General features: G+C 43.3%; 1 protein-coding gene across 2 annotated transcripts in view; it reads right to left on the bottom strand.

Annotated features, from left to right (window-relative positions):
* Positions 1-16,230, bottom strand: part of XG (Xg glycoprotein (Xg blood group)) — a 32,213-nt gene extending 15,983 nt beyond the window's left edge. The window contains exon 1 of one of the 2 annotated variants that reach the window (XM_068141598.1): positions 15,920-16,230. In XM_068141598.1, coding sequence (XP_067997699.1) covers positions 15,920-15,980 — 61 coding nt within the window. In that variant the 5' untranslated portion in view covers positions 15,981-16,230. The remainder of the gene's footprint in view (positions 1-15,919) is intronic. The other variant, XM_068141589.1, reaches the window with a different exon arrangement.
* Between the last annotated feature and the right edge of the window lie 490 nt (positions 16,231-16,720).

Raw genomic sequence — 16,720 nt, 5'->3', positions numbered from 1 at the left:
TCTTGGATGTCTCCAGGGACAGGACTTCAACTACATCCCTGAGCAACCAGTTCCTTTATTTTACCACTCTCATTGTAACAAGCATTTTCCTTATGTCCAACCTAATTCTACCCTTCTCCAGTTTAAAACCAGTTAATAGTGATGCAGACCCCTACCCACAGGGTAATATCCTGGCATTGCCTCAACTTGTATGTCCAAACTATATTTTTCTGAAGCATTTCTTCAGTACCAGCAGTATGAGCAACCTGATATGCTGAGTTACACCCATCCTGAGGGAAGGGCTGCGAGAGCCCTGCTTCCCCAGGGGACAAAAGAAACCTGATCCATATGAACGGAGAGGGACTTGGTTTCCCCCTCCCAGGAGGGGGCGTCCCCCAGGTCAAAGGTGGTCTATTCCACTCCCCTTTCCTTTCCAGCAAGCCTAGAAAAAGGAAAACACTGTGGCCATTTGCTCTCTTTGCTCCTGCCTCGCCTGCTCAAAAGGACCCACAGCCTCTGCTAGCCTCCTGTTTCTGCCACATGGTCAGGCCTGGTCTTCTCCCTGCTGCATCCACACTTCCCTAAAGGACTGAAATCCACATACATCAAAGGAGATATAAGGCCATCCAAATTTGGTTTTTGGTTTTGTACATTTTCCTATTCTTCCTTATTCCTGACTCTTGTAAACCCTTTCTGTTACTGTTATATATATATATATATATATATATATATATATATATATTGTTTTTTAAAAAATTACTTCTACTTCCAAACCAACTCCAAATTATTTTTTGGTAGATTTACCTCTTTCCCTTTTTTACTGACCCCTTTTTCTTTTTTCTTCTCCGCTTTTCTTTCCCCTTTTTTTCCCCTATTGGGAAAAAAGGAAGGATGAGCAGGGAGGAATACTTGGTGTTCTACCATCTGAGCTCTTAAATTCCAGTTAAGGTTCAAACCACTACACCTAAGTTTACCTGTCCTTTGATTTTGTCCTCTGGATAAATCTTCATTCTTCATCAGCATCCTGTCAGACCTGTGCCCTGCTGCTTCAGGATACCACAGCTCAAATCATTTCTCATCGAAGAGCAGTTGGCCAAACCAGTTCCTTTGTTGCAGGAACTAGTATGGAAAGCAGCTACCAAAGTCCCAGTTTTGTAAAGAGAATGTGGCAAAATTGCCTTGCGAAGGAAGAGACTGGAAATTATTCCAAGTATAATATTTCTTTGAAGTTAAGGAAATTAAAAAAAAAAAAAAAAAGGAGAAATCTGATTGAAAGAAATTCTGCAGTTCAGACAAGATGATGCAGATCCTTCCAATAGCCTGAGAATCAAAGCAAAACAGCTAACTGAAACAGTTACTAACATATGGAGTGCTGTGTCAAGCTCTGGTGCCCTCAACACAAAAAGGACATGGACGTGATGGAACCGATCCTGAGGAGGGCCAATGAAAATGGAATACCTCTCCTGTGAGGACAGGCTGAGGTAGCTGGGGCTGTTCAGCCTGCAGAAGAGAAGACTCTGGGGGACCTAATAGCAAAGTTCCACTACCTGAAGGGGGCCCACAAGAAGCATGGAAAGGGAACACTCACAAAAGCATGTAGTGGTAGGATGAGGGGCAATGGTTTTAAATTAGTGAAGAATAGATTTAGGTCAGAGATTAGGAGGAAGTTCTTTACCGTGAGGGTAGTGGAACACTGGAAGAGGTTGCACAGGGAGATGGTTGAGGTCCTATCCTTGGAGATATTCAAGGTGAGGCTTGACAGGGCTCTGGGCAGGCTAAGCTAATGGAGGATGTCCCTGATCACTGCATGAGTATTGGATTAGATGACCTTTGGAGGTCACTTCCAACCCAAACCATTCTATGATTCTGTCTGCCCTTCTGGGTATTACTGACATGTCCCTCTCCTGTTGTAGGTCTGATCTGTTATTAAAAAGATGGGACAAGTCAAAGTGGTGATGTTGTGAGACAGCAAGGGAGAAATAGAAGACAACAGGAACCCTACGAAGAGAAAAAAAGAAAGCCTGAAAATCCCCCGCAGAAATTACTCAGATTTTAAAATCTATTTTTAATGATAAACCCAGTAATAAAATAGACACCAACACAGAATGACTGATTGGGAATAGGACAGGTATCTACACTGAAAGCTCTTTGGCTATGCAAATATAAACCTTGGCAGATGGACACATTGTATGTAGACATCTGTGCAGCATGGTAAATGATATTCCCACAAATTGAAAGATTTCTTGGTCTTCCATCCCGACTTCCTCAGGTAATAACATCAAATGACTGCAAGGAGCAACATTTTGTGGAGCAGAATTTTAAATGCTTATTACCATTTCTGTGACCGCACCTAGGCACTTTAAGAATCTAATTTGAGAGCATAACAGATGGTTAAATAGCTGAACAGCTCAGATTTAATCTACAAAATGGTGGGTCTAAGAGCAAAAACACATTAGAGACTTGGAGAAGGTTTGGCTCAATTGGAACTGCAGTCACTTCAGGGAACTCTGAAGATAAATGACAGAGGAAACAAATTAGTCAAGCTTCCTCATAGAATAGACTGAAAGAAATAAATTTTCCATGTATAAAAATGGTCTCTTTTATTGGACCACCTTCCATAACAGAAACAACTGGAAATATACTGATGAAAATGAGAATGAAAGAAATTTTAGTGGTTAGAAAACACCTTTGTTCCTTTGGGGTATTTTTATTTGGTTGGAGGTTTTTGTGTCATTTTGGGGGTTTTGCTTTGTGTTCTTTGTTTTTTGCTTTTAACCTGGATAAAGTCATGAAGATATTTAGCTATGCAGGAAGTATTATCTCAGAGTTATTACTGTCATGATTGCTTTGGGCTTGGCAAAATTTCTTGGCACCATTTCTAGCCTTTCTTCTGGGACCATCTCTGTTTTTTACATAGAAGTAAAAATGTTGGTATAGTTGGGTAGTCTACACTGGCTCATAACAGAATTTGAAAAAATGCCTGTAAGCTGCAGCCTGATGGACCTCGACAGGCTGGACAGATGGGCAGAATCCAACGGTATGAGATTTAACACATCCATGTGCCGGGTTCTGCACATTGGCCACAGCAACCCTATGCAGTGCTACAGACTGGGGTCAGAGTGGCTGGAGAGCAGCCAGGCAGAGAGGGACCTGGGGGTACTGGTCGATGCTAGGCTAAACATGAGCCTGCAGTGTGCCCAGGCAGCAAAGATGGCCAATGGCATCCTGGTCTGTATCAAGAACAGTGTGGCCAGCAGGAGCAGGGAGGTCATTCTGCCCCTGTACACTGCACTGCTTAGGCCACACCTCCAGTACTGTGTCCAGTTCTGGGCCCCTCAGTTTAGGAAGGATGCTGACTTGCTGGAACATGCCCAGAAAAGGGCAATGAGGCTGGTGAGGGGTTTGGAAGACAAGCCCTATGAAGAAAGGCTGAGGGAGCTGGGGTTGCTTAGCCTGGAGAGGAGGAGGCTCAGGGGAGACCTCATTGCTCTCTACAGCTACCTGAGGGGAGGTTGTAGATGAGCAGAGGTTGGTCTCTTCTCCCAGGCAACCAGCACAGAAAGAAGACACAGTCTCAAGTTGCGCCAGGGGAGGTTTAGGCTGGATGTTAGGAAGAATTTCTACACAGAGAGAGCGATTGGCCATTGGAATGGGCTGCCCAGGGAGGAGGTGGAGTCACCATCATTGGAGGTGTTTAGGAGGAGACTTGATAGGGTGCTTGGTTGCATGGTTTAGTTGATTAGGTGGGTTGGCTGATAGGTTGGATGCGATGATCTCAAAGGTCTCTTCCAACCTGGTCTGGTCTATTCTATTCTATTCTATTCTATTCTATTCTATTCTATTCTATAACAGTCCTTATCTGCAAATGAGGAAATGCTAAGAAAGCAAGCCTTCCCAATGGATATAGAATTTGTATTGTGAAAGGACCCATTTTAATTATGTTTTACCAGCTGTTCAAACATGATGAACTCCACTAACAGCAGGACTTTTTCTGGCATGGACAGTCTTATTTGGAATGTAATTCTCTCATCGCCACCCAACCCATGCAGCTGTGCCATTAAAAGTCTGAAGTGTAGCTCTGGCCTACCCAGCTAACAGCAGACTTCTCTGTGGCAGCCTGAGAAGAATAGACTCCATAAAGTCAAACACCAAAACATCGTAACAGATTTCAAAGTTGCTACCTTTCTTTTTACAGGCATGATTCTCTCAGGTAGACATTTGCTTTTACTTATGTCCATACATTCTATGAACCTTTTTGAAATCACGTGTTCAGGCTGGTGAGATAAAATTCTTATTAGGTCGCTTGCTCTACTGTGTAGACTGTTAGGTGTTGGGTTTCTTCCCGATATGGGGGCCATGGGGTAATGAATGAAGGCATTCTGTTGCTGCCATATAGCAACAAGATTCCAGAAATGCAGAGAGCAAAGAATCTCAGAAGTCCTCCCAGAAGTCCTTCATTGCTGCATTGTAGAATCCCCAGCATCACAGAGTCTCAGAGTCACACTTAGAGAAGAACTTCCAAAAGCCCTTAACAGATGAAGCAGCTAACAGAAGTCATGAGCATATCCCTAGCAGCATCCCTACACTGAAGCCTTAGCCAGAAATAGCTAACTAACAGAAGCAGTAGTCCCTAGCAGCCTTAACTGAAGATCCATAACCTAAGTCCTTAACTGAAGCCCTAATCCAAGATACCTATTACTCAGAGTGGCTGTTTATATATTCTTTGTTAACCAGTAAAATCCAACCACATATATAAGCTAAGATCTTTTCCCAATAAGAGGTGCTGGCATGGCAAGGAGGTGGCTTCTGCAGCATGTTCCAGTCAAAGGGTGCCAACATAAGGATGTTGTTCTTGGCTCACATGGAATGTTACTGTTTTGCTCTATGCAGCTAAGGAATTGGTCAGCCCTCTGAACAGTGGCTGAAGCACTTAGGGTTGATGTTTCCCACAGAGATGCAGAACAAACTCCTGGTAGTTTTCCTTGAATCTAAGATGAAGCATCATGGAGCTGAAGTCATCTCACCCTGCCAACAGAATCTTACGCAAGGTGGTATCCTCAACCACATATGCATGTAATGTTTGCAAACTTTTGCTCATATTAGTCTTCTGAGAATGTGACTAAAATATCCAGTCATAAAAAAGAGAGAAAGCAGTGTCCTTTGCCTATGGTTGAATTTGTGACCTAAATGTTAAATGGATCCATGACCCATTGGCTGTGTAGCTGACATAAGGTTCTGTTATCCCAAAGCTTTGAGGAAGATTCACAAAGAACAGGGCTGGGTTATGTAGGTGTATGTTACCTGTTCATCATTGCAACTCTAGTCAGATGTTTTCTGATAAAAGCCTACCATGGCATCACTCAGCAGTTTTTAAGCTCCCTAAGTAGGCTCAGTCCTGCACTGGATCTATTTGAACACAACTTGTGACCATTAAAAATGATGCATATTTAGATAAGAGAGCATGATTATTTCTAAATAAGAATCAGACTATAGAGCAAATTAAACTATTTCCTCAAAAATATAATATACATAGTCCAGGATTAAAAATGAAACAAAGATCCATAAGAAAATGTGTTTATATGTGTATATACACGTGCATGGACATGCATCTTAAAGACATACCTGCACATGTATGTTAGATAAATCTTTTGTTGTTAATATGATTAAATTAATAGTCTTTGAGTGCATTGCTATTAGTTGTATGATTGGGATGAGATTACTGGTATAACAAATGAATTAAAAGCAACTTATAAAAGTGTGCTAGATAGAGAGGGAAAATAAGTTTGGTTTACATTATTTAAAAGTGAGAACAACCAAAAAAAAAATTCTTAAGTATAATTGAAAAGAATTGTTAGAATTGTTTTGTGAATACAATGAGTTTAAAACATGAAGCTGGCAGAGACTGAGAAAGAAGTGGGTGATTCACAAATGAGAATACAGATTTTCTAAAAAGGAGCAAATCACTCTTGGGACACATTTTATGTTCTCTTTAGCTGAAATAGCAAGTTATTCTTTGTATAGATAATTTGTGATTATTATACAGTCATGAGATATATTCCCCTTATAATGGGAAAGCAGGATATATTCTCCTAGGTATGTGGTTCGGAATATACCAATTTACCAGCCCAACTTTATACAGGGAGCAATTAAGTTTGTTTAAAGGAAATTACTCATGTAGGAAAAATGGGAGAACAATAAGGTCTACACCCCAGACTGGATGATTTGGATAAAATGCCAATGAGTGGGTACACTTTCTTTGATGTAGTACCACCATGATCCATATTTCCTGATGAGATTACTGTACCTTTTTTAAACACAAACACACACACACACCCATTGTAGCCCTTTCATTCCATAAACAACAATTGCCATTACAACCTCTTGATGTTGGGGTGGAAAATGAGCATGCTTTAAAATCTGTAATTAAATCAAAGTTTTAGTCTGTAGACAACAGTGTATGGACCTGATTATTTGCTTCATGCTTTTTGCTAGGCCACTTCTGTTTATAGTTTGAATTCAAGGGAAATGAAAAGGTCTCTCTTACTTATTAATAAAATAACACATTTAAATAATTACCAGATAATAAGATGTGCTATTAAAGCAAGAGTGGCAGTATGCTTTTAGGTCTGTGCAGCGTGGTCCATCAAACATGAAAGAAAATCTTCTGATTCTATGGTGTTTGCTTTGCCGTGGAAAAACAACATCTGTTCAAAGGTAACTATTTATGATGTGATATGCCCTGATATTTTTATAAAATACATATAATTTTCACATTTTGCTTCAAAGTGAGTGCAGAAGAAGCTGATGTGTGCTGTAAAATTACAGGCTGACAAAGCGATGGGAGCTCTTATGAAGCAGCACCATGTGGCTGGGCAGCTTATTGAAATTCAGATTTTCAGACTTGTGTCACAAGGAAGTGGCACTTAAGCTGCAGCATGAGCTGTTCAAACAACTTTTTTCTCTGTCCTTGTGTGGCTGGTCAAGCTGTCAGCTCTTTTGAGTCAATTAGTCTGAGAGTGTCAGGCTTAATAATGGTGATACTACATAAGATGGGCTCAAAAAAGAGACCTGTATGAGTGTTCTTACTGAATCCCTGTAGTGCAGCACAGTCAACAGCTATGTTAAGCTCTCTGAGTGACTACTCACTCCCTAAGTACCACCTGGCTAGAAGATTCCTGGATCGCATGGAGGACAGCTTCCTGATGCAGCTGTTAAGCAAGCCTACCAGTGGTCAGGCTCTGCTCGACCTGCTGCTCTCCAATAGAGAAGAGCTGGTGGGAGATGTGACGATGGGAGGCTGTCTAGGGTGCAGTGATCATGAGATAGTGCAGTTTTCAATATGCAGGTAGATAGGGAGGAGCACTAACGGAACCCTCACCTTAGACTTCCGGAGGGCAAACTTCAGCTTGTTTAAGAAACTTATTTGCAAAGTTCCCTGGGTAGCAGCCCTCAAGAATTGAGGGGTCAAGTATGGTTGGACCTACTTCAAACAGGAGCTCTTGAAGGCACAGGAAGTGGCAGTTCCCATGTGCCGAAAGATGAGCCGGCGGGGAAGGTGACCAGCCTGGATGGGCAAGCAGCTCCAGAAGGCATTAAGGGGAAAAAAGAGGGTGTATCACCTTTGGAAGGAGGGGGAGGCTACTTGTGATATGTTTAAGGAAGTTGTTAGATTATGTAGGAGAAAAATTAGAGAGGCAAAGGCCAAGTTAGAACTTAAGTTGGCCACCTCTGTGAGAGATAATAAAAAGCATTTTTACAAATATATTAACACTAAAAAGAAGGGCAAGAAGAACCTCCACTCCTTATTAGACTGGGAGGGGAACACTATAACTGAAGATGAGGAAAAGGCTGAGGTCCTGAATACCTTCTTTGCCTCAATCTTTAACAGTAAGGCAGGAGTTCTGGACAAGTGGCCTCCTGAGCTGGGTGATGGGGTCAGGGAGCAGTGTATTGCCCCAGAAATCCATGAGGAATTAGTTTGGGACCTGCTGAGCCACTTGGACACTCACAAGTCCGTGGGACCAAATGGGATCCATGCTAGGGTGCTGAGAGAGCTGGCAGATATGCTGGCCAAGCCTCTCTCCATCATTTCCCTACAGTCCTGGCTCACTGGAGAGATCCCAGAAGACTGGAAACTGGCCAATGTGATCCCCATCCACAAGAAGGGGCGGATGGAGGAACCTGGAAACTACAGGCCAGTCAGCCTGACCTCAGTGACAGGGAAAATTATGGAGCAGATCATCTTGGTGGCAATAACTGCTCACCTGAAGGATGGCCAAGGGCTTGGGTCCAGCCAACATGGATTTAGGAAGGGCAGGTCCTGCCTGACCAACCTGATCTTCTTCTATGATCAGGTGACCCATCTGGTGGATGTGGGGAGGCCTGTGGATGTAGTCTACCTGGACCTCAGCAAGGCCTTTGACACCGTCCCCCATAGTAAACTCCTGTCCAAGCTGTCAGCTCGTGGCTTGGACAGCAACACCATGTTGGGTTAGGAACTGGCTGGAGGGCTGAGCCTAGAGAGTGGTGGTGAATTGTGCCACATCCAGCTGGAGGCCGGTCACCAGTGGCGTTCCCCCAGGGATCAGTGCTGGGCCCCATCCTGTTCAATATCTTTATTGATGATCTGGATGAGGGGATTGAGACAGTTGTTGAGCAGTTGTTGATCTGTTAGAGGGCAGAAGGGCTCTGCAGAAGGACCTCGACTGACTGGACAGATGGGCAAAGTCCAACATGATGGCATTCAACAAATCCTAGTGCCGGGTGTGCACTTTCGCCACAACAACCCCATGCAGAGCTATAGGTTGGGGTCAGAGTGGCTGGAGAGCTGCCAAACAGAAAGGGACCTGGGGGTAGTGGTTTACCGCCACCTGAACATGAGCCAGCAGTTTGCCCAGGTGGCCAAAAAGGCCAATGGCATCCTGGCCTGCATTAAGAATGGTGTGGCCAGCAGGAGCAGGGAAGTCATTCTGCCCTTGTACTCTGCACTGGTTAGGCCACACCTTGAGTACTGTGTCCAGTTCTGGGCCCCTCAGTTTAAGAAGGACATCGAGACACTTGAATTTTTCCATAGAAGGGCAAGAAGGCTGGTGAGAGGCCTTGAGCACAAACCCTATGAGGAGAGGCTGAGGGATTGTTTAGCCTCGAGTAGAGGAGGCTCAGGGGAGACCACATTGCTCTCTACAACTTCCTAAAGGGAGATTGTAGCCAGGAAGGGGTTGGTCTCTTCTCTCTGGCAACCAGCACCAGAACAAGGGGACACAGTCTCAAGCTGTGCCAGGGGAAGTTTAGGCTCGAGGTGGGGAGAAAGTTCTTCACCGAGCAAGTCGTTTGTCATTGGAATGTGCTGCCCAGGGAGGTGGTGGAGTCACCGTCCCTGGAGGTGTTCAAGAGGGGATTGGATGTGGCACTTGGTGCCATGGTCTAGCCATGAGGTCTGTGGTGACAGGTTGGACTCAATGATCTTTGAGGTCTCTTCCAACCTTGGTTATACTGTGATACTGTAATGCCTACTCTGGCTCTTGTTTTCATTGTCGCCTTTTGAAAATACGCTGCTGTGATTTGGCTTTTAAAATAAATTCCTCATGAATTAAAAAATGCATTGATGACAGGCAAATATTATACAGTGTAAGTGGGACTGTTATATTTTTGTAACCCATTCAAATTTTCTTTCAGTTGGGATGGCCATCTTTCAGATCTTAGATAGTATTTTCCCATAATACTCATAGCTGTCATCCCCCTTGTGAAAACAAAGACAGACTCTTGTAAAAGCAGTCTGAATTTCCCTCCTAACCATGAGACAAACATTCATAGAAAGGCATGCTTTTATTGATTTTTGATCCTGAAAGGATTGCGGGTGTAAAAAGTAAAAATTATTACCCTCAGTGGGATGGGAAGGGAATGATAATTGCTGATGCAAATGATGGAAAAACACATACTGAAAACAAGTAGTTTGGGCACTGCTAACAGACATGTGAAATGTGGAAGCAATGTTTGAGAAGTGAACCCAAGAAGCTGAGTAATGGGTTGCTGGCTCTTCTCCAGTTCTGGTCTACTGTTGCTTTAGCATTTCAACCAGTTCACATATGTCCTCTTATCAAAGTGCAATCACACCATTGGATGATAGCACTGACACGCCTACAGGTGATAGCAGCCCTGGTATTTGGAGTGAGATAGTTTTTGACACCCAGCAACAGATTTTTTTCTCTGATATATCCTTGCTGATATGATGAGTGCCTCAGCACATACACAGAAGTCTTAGCTTAAAAAGTGGACAGAAATAATTTTACTCCTGAAAGACATACAATAAAGATGCTCTCATAAACTTGGAGAGAAATACAGCATTATATTCAGAAATATACAGGAAAATACAGAATTCATGAATCCTTAACACCTAATACATATATGGGATACATGAAAAAAACTAACAAACCTTCCCCCAACCAGACTAAACCACAAATCCTGGTGCTTGTTTTTTCCCCTCTCTTGTTGTCTCCCTTCCATTAGGCCTAAGCAGGCCAAGATTGTGTAGGGAAAATTAGTTAGGCCTCCAAAAGCCACAAACAGACCTACTCCTCCATTGTTACCAGATAAGGGACTCCCTCCGGAGAGCCGAAAGGAGGGAGAAAAGAAACTGAGTTGGCCTTGCTGCCAGTTTACAAAGAGATAGCAAAATTATGGGATTAAATTAAAAAAATTACAATTTTCTGGTCCATTCCTGGACCTTTCTGATCCTCCTGAAGGACTCAGGAGGACTCCTCAGGCCCTTCTGAGGGACTTAGGACTGGTTATTTAAGCAACTAATTCGGAGAGTACACTGGGTAGCAGCCCTTAAGAACAAGGGCGTCCAGAATCGTAGAATAGCATAGTATAGCATAGCATGGCATGGCATGGCATGGCATGGCATGGCATGGCATAGCATAGCATAGCATAGCATAGCATAGAATAGAATAGAATAGAATAGACCCGGTAGGAAAAGACCTTCAAGATCCTCAAGTCCAACCCATCACCCAACACTATCTAATCAACTAAGGCATGGCACCAAGCGCCTCATCCAGTACCCTCTTAAACACCTCCAGTGATGGTGACTCCACCTCCTCCCTGGGCAGCCCATTCCAATGGGCAATCACTCTCTCTGAGAAGAATTTCTTGCAAACATTCAGCCTAAACCTCCCCTGGTGCAGCTTGAGACTGTGTCCTCTTGTTCTGGAGCTGGTTGCCTGGGAGAAAAGACCAATCCCCATCTGGCTACAACCTCCCTTCACGTAGTTGTAGAGAGCAATAAGGTCTCCCCTGAGCCTCCTCTTCACCAGGATAAGCAACACCAGCTCCCTCAGCCTCTCCTCAGAGGGCTTGTGCTCCAAACCCCTCACCAGCCTTGTTGCCCTTCTCTGGACACGTTCCAGCAACTCAACTTCCTTCCTAAACTGAGGGGCCCAGAACTGGGCACAGTACTCGAGGTGTGGCCTAACCAGTGCAGTGTACAGGGACAGAATGACTTCCCTGCTCCTGCTGCTCCTGATGCAGGCTAGGATGTCATTGGCATTCTTGGCCACCTGGACACACTGCAGGCTCATGTTCATTCTACTTACAACCACTATCCCCAGGTCCCTTTCTACCTGGCTGCTCTCCAGCCACTCCAGCCCCAGCCTGTAGCACTGCATGGGGTTGCTGTGGCCAATGTGCAGAACCCGGCACTTGGATGTGTTAAATCTCATGCTGTTGGACTCCGCCCATTTGTCCAGCCTGTCTAGGTCCCTCTGCAGAGCTCTGCTGCCCTCTAACAGCTCAACACCTGCCCCCAGCTTGGTGTCGTCTTCAAATTTACTGATGATGGACTCAATACTCGCATCCAGATCATCAATAAAGATATTGAACAGGCAATTCGAGATATGCTTAAGGATGTTGTTAGATCATGTAGGAGAATAATTAGAGGGGCAAAAGTCCAGTTAGAACTCAAGCTGGCCACTGCTGTGAAAGACAATAAAAAGCATTTTTTTAAATATATTAATGCTACAAAGAGAGGCAAGAAGAACCTCCACTCCTTATTAGACCTGGAGCAGAACATTGTAAGTAAAGATGAGTGTGACCGTTTGAGGCTGTGCCTTTAAGAAAGGGACACTATGGCTGAATGTTTTGTAAACAAAGGACAGGTCTAAACGGATTTCCTTGGTGGATTGGTAGAGTGCAGCTTTAAGTTTTGAGTCCAGCTGAGACTTTCCTCAGTTCACTTTCCCTCCTCCCTTTTCGCAGCTTGTGGCTTCTAGGCTCTCTGCCAGACTGACCTTGGACTGATAAGCGTGAGGCCTGCAAACCTACTAACATTTTGCTCTAATTTATAACTGCTTTTAATTAACAAGTGCTCCTTTCCTCTTTTTCTAACCCTCTCTGGGGAAAAAGGGGAGAGAAGGGGGTACAGGGGGGGAACCCTCCTCCAGCAGGGGGAGGGGAATTTTGTTCCTGTATTACTTTGCTGTATATTTCTGTGTATATATTGTAAATACTGTAAATTGTGTATATATACCCTGCATTCTCTAATACTGCTTGTAAATACAGCATCCCTTTTTGCTTCTCTGGCTGTGGTTAGCTGTGGTCATTTTTTTCCTTCATTTTGTGGGGGGAAGAAGGCTGGGCCTTCCTCCCAAACCCACGACAGATGAGGAAAAGGCTGAGGTAGTAAACACCTTCTTTGCCTCTACTTTCAACAATGAGGCAGGAGGAGGTGCAGGTGTCCCCCAGGGATCAGTGTTGGGCCCCATCCTGTTCAACATCTTTATTGATGATCTGGATGAAGGGATGGAGTCCACCATTAGTAAGTTTGCAGATGACACCAAGTTGGGAGCAGATGTTGATCTGTTAGAGGATAAAAGGGCTCTCCAGAGAGACGTTGATAGGCTGGACAGATGGGCAGAGTCCAACATGATGACATTCAACAAGTTCAAGTGCTGGGTGCTGCACTTTGGTCACAACAACCCCATGCAGTGCTATAGGTTGGGGTTAGAGTGGCTGGAGAGCAGCCAGGTAGAAAGGGACCTGGGGGTACTATTTGACAGCCACCTGAACATGAGTCAGCAGTGTGCCCAGGTGGCCAAGAAGGCCAATGGCATCCTGGCCTGCATTAGAAATAGTGTGGCCAGCGGAAGCAGGGAAGTCATTCTGCCTCTGTACACTGCACTGGTTAGGCCACACCTCGAGTACTGTGTCCAGTTCTGGGCCTCTCAATTTAAGAAGGATATTGAGACACTTGAATTTTTCCAGAGAAGGGCAACGAGGCTGGTTAGATGCCTCAAGCACAAGCCCTATGAGGAGTGGCTGAGGGAGATGGGGTTCTTTGGCCTGGAGAAGAGGAGGCTCAAGGGAGACCTTATTGCTCTCTACAACCACCTGAAAGGCAGTTGTAGACAGGAGGGGGTTGGTCGCTTCTCCCAGGCAGCCAACACCAGAACAAGAGGACAAAGTCTCAAGCTGCACCAGGGGAAGTTTAGGCTTGAGGTAAGGAGAAAGTTCTTCCCTGGAAGAGTGATTGCCTGTTGGAATGGGCTGCCCAGGGAAAGGGTGAAGTCACTGTCCCTGGAGGTGTTCAAAAAGTATTGGACATGGCACTTGGTGCCATGGTTTAGTTAGTCATGAGGTGTTGGGTGATAGGTTGGACTTGATGATCTCAGAGGTCTTTTCCAACCTTATTGATTCTATGATTCTGTGATTATATTCTTCTGTGACTCAGTTTTTTCTTAAAGGCCTCAAAGTACCACTGCAGGCACCTCACATGGAGCAACAGTGAGGACTGGGGTTTGATGGAGCAGTATAACAAAAACAGCACAGTGAGGATCCTGAGAGGATGGAGCTAGGCTCTTCTCGGTAGTTCCCAATGACAGGACAAGGGGCAATGCGTGAAAGTTGAGACATAGGAAGTTTCATGTAAATATGAGGAATTTTTTCACTGTGAGGGTGATGGAGCACTGGCAAAGGCTGCCCAGGAAGGTTGTGGAGTGTCCCTGCCTGTAGATATTGAAAACTTGCCTGGATGCATTCCTGTGTGATCTGGTGTGGGTGATCCTGTTCTGGCAGAGGGATTGGACTAGATGATCTTTAGAGGTTCCTTCCAGCCCCTGAAATTCTGTGGTTCTGTGATTCTGTGATTTTAATCTTTCTCATTCTGTCTATTCACTCCAGTGAAAACTACCCAATGGAGCACACTTAATGCATCTTGTGGTCCTTGGTTATGCCACACTTTTGCTGAGATGTGTCCATCAAGGGAGTCTAGCCAAATAACTGAAGATAGTCAGACAAAAAAAGAAATGCTAGATGATAAGAGCAGTAATGTGATCTGGCCTGGCCATGGTGGCACAGTAGTTTCTAGAGGTTAGCACAGATGATTACATCTTAGATTAAGAATTAAGGATGCATATAAGAGGCATATAGGCATTCTTACCATAAGGATTTAGATCAGCTTTTCACCAACATGACCAAGCTTTTTTCACATCATGTCTTTATTAGGACTGAGATGAAGTTCCTGTAAACATCCCTTGAAACATGATAAATAACTTGATGATAAAATCTAGTGGCTCTTCCCATAGATTTAGAATAATTAATTTTGCTTTCCAATGTGGATTAAATAGTTTCCACCATCATAAGACTCTGTCCAAAGCCTACAAGTGGCTTTCAGCAATGATGCCTTCTCCAAAGTAGGGCCTGAACTCGCTCTAAATTAACACATGTATAAAGCAAGAATGGTTAGGCTGACCATCCATGTAATTAAAATGATAGCATGTGTGAAAATTGGCTTGCCCATGTTCAGATGGCTTAAACAATAATATACCACAGAAGGGATTCATCCAGAACAAGAAAATCTGCATTCCAGTGATGAGACACTGGGTGAATCATTGCTGTTACAGGGCAGGCCAGCACAGTCCTACTGCTCGCCTGTTTCTAGGCTATTTTAGTTGCTGAAGATCTCTATAGTACTTCCCTATTTGTTAAAATGGAACTATGGTAGTAATTTAAGACAAGACTTTTTCACTGCCCATCACTGCAAGATCTCCTAGGAACTCCATTTAAATTGAGGGTGGTGGGAGGGTGAGAAGCAGAAGCTACTGATTTCTTCCTGCAGTCAAACTGTGCTACAAGTTTCTGAAGTAATGCTAATGCACATGAGGTGCGCTTGGTTTGGTATCAAAAATGTTTTACACAATGTTTTGCTAAAAGAAAATTATGTTAGAGCATAGGAAACTGACTTGATGTGAAAGGAAAACATTTTCCCAAGCACTATTGATTCATTGCAAAATACATTAAAATTTCATAGAATTCTTCATTAATCCTTCATGAAAAAAAGGTAGGTAAGTATGCTGGTATGTGGATTTTATATATTCAGGAATATGTTGGCTGAGGTTTATAAATTATTAATTTGTAATTATTAAAGCATGAGAACCAACATGAAAGCATGAGCACCTTTAAACTGAATCAGAATTTGTTTTTACAATGTAATGAATATATTTCATTATATGCCAATAACCAAGAAAAGCTTTAAAAATATGAAGTCAGTATTTGACTAAGGATTTCTTTGGAAAGAATGAATTCTCCTGGAAGTTCTCATTTTACAGCTTCCATTAAAAAAAAATTTATACTCAAATTCAAGCTTGTATAATTTTAGGAGAGCAATGCTAAAGATAAAACAAGAAATTATATAAAAAATTTCCAACTAGCATTGCTATTATGAGCAATGATCCAAAAGATACATATTCCTTTAGGAACTGCAGAAGTACTTATCTAAGCACTCTAGAATGCTTCTCATGAAAGCGTAGCAAACAAAAATAATGCCAGCAAGCATTTCTAAGTAAACAAGAGTACTTTTCTAGGGGCTGGTGTTTAGATTTTTGGATTTTTTTCCCCCCAGTTTTTAACAATCTTATCCTAGAAATAAGCCAAGGGAAAGATCACTTACCTCTTACATGGACTAAAAGAAAGCTGAGGCACAAAAGAAGGATACTTCTGACTTTTCCCATGGTCCTCTATGCAGTGCCTTGTTGTTGCAACTACTGTGCCACTTTGAATCAGCAGCTCTGTCCGATGAGTTCTCTATCACACTCATGCACCACAGAAGAGAGAGAAGTCCCTAAAAAACTTTTTATACTACAAGATAAATAACAGCAAACAATACCACTACAGCCAAGCTGTGATTAGCACTACAGAGGCCACCCACCACCTAAGAAATCTATTTATCTCCCTGGCAGGGTGCATGGAGAGCTGGGGAACCAGTGGCAGTACCCAATGAGGAAGGAGCCAGTGTGCTCTGAACCCACCTCCTTCCCGGAGGGAAAGCCAACCTGTTTGGCATCTTCACCTTCAAAGCAAGGTGTGGTGCTGTGAGAGCTCAACTAGCTTCTGGGAGAAGCTGAAGCTGAAGTGTGCTGGGAAAAAAGTTCTCTTAGATATACTCTGTCCTTAAAGCACTGCTTCCCTGTTTAGTTTTTAGCTAGGCAGTAATTACTGATAAATGCAATCACACCTGGAGTCCTAACAGCTAACTGAAACCACTGTGATAGAGAATTGGAGGCCAAGAATCTGCGAGACTTGGGAATTGTCTGCATAGTGATGACAAAATTCCCTAATTTTATAAACTTAAGATGTGATGTCAGACTACTGAACTGAATCACTCTCTGCATCCTAGCATATGCTCTCTTCACAAGGAAAATGTCATGATTTTTTCCCTATTGATCTAGATGTATTTTTAAATATGAATATC

The sequence above is a fragment of the Melanerpes formicivorus genome, unplaced genomic scaffold (genome assembly GCF_026170545.1).
Source record: "Melanerpes formicivorus ecotype bairdi unplaced genomic scaffold, bMelFor1.0.p_v2 SCAF_1, whole genome shotgun sequence".
Lineage (NCBI taxonomy): Eukaryota > Metazoa > Chordata > Aves > Piciformes > Picidae > Melanerpes > Melanerpes formicivorus.
This window is presented reverse-complemented; position numbering and strand designations above follow the sequence as displayed.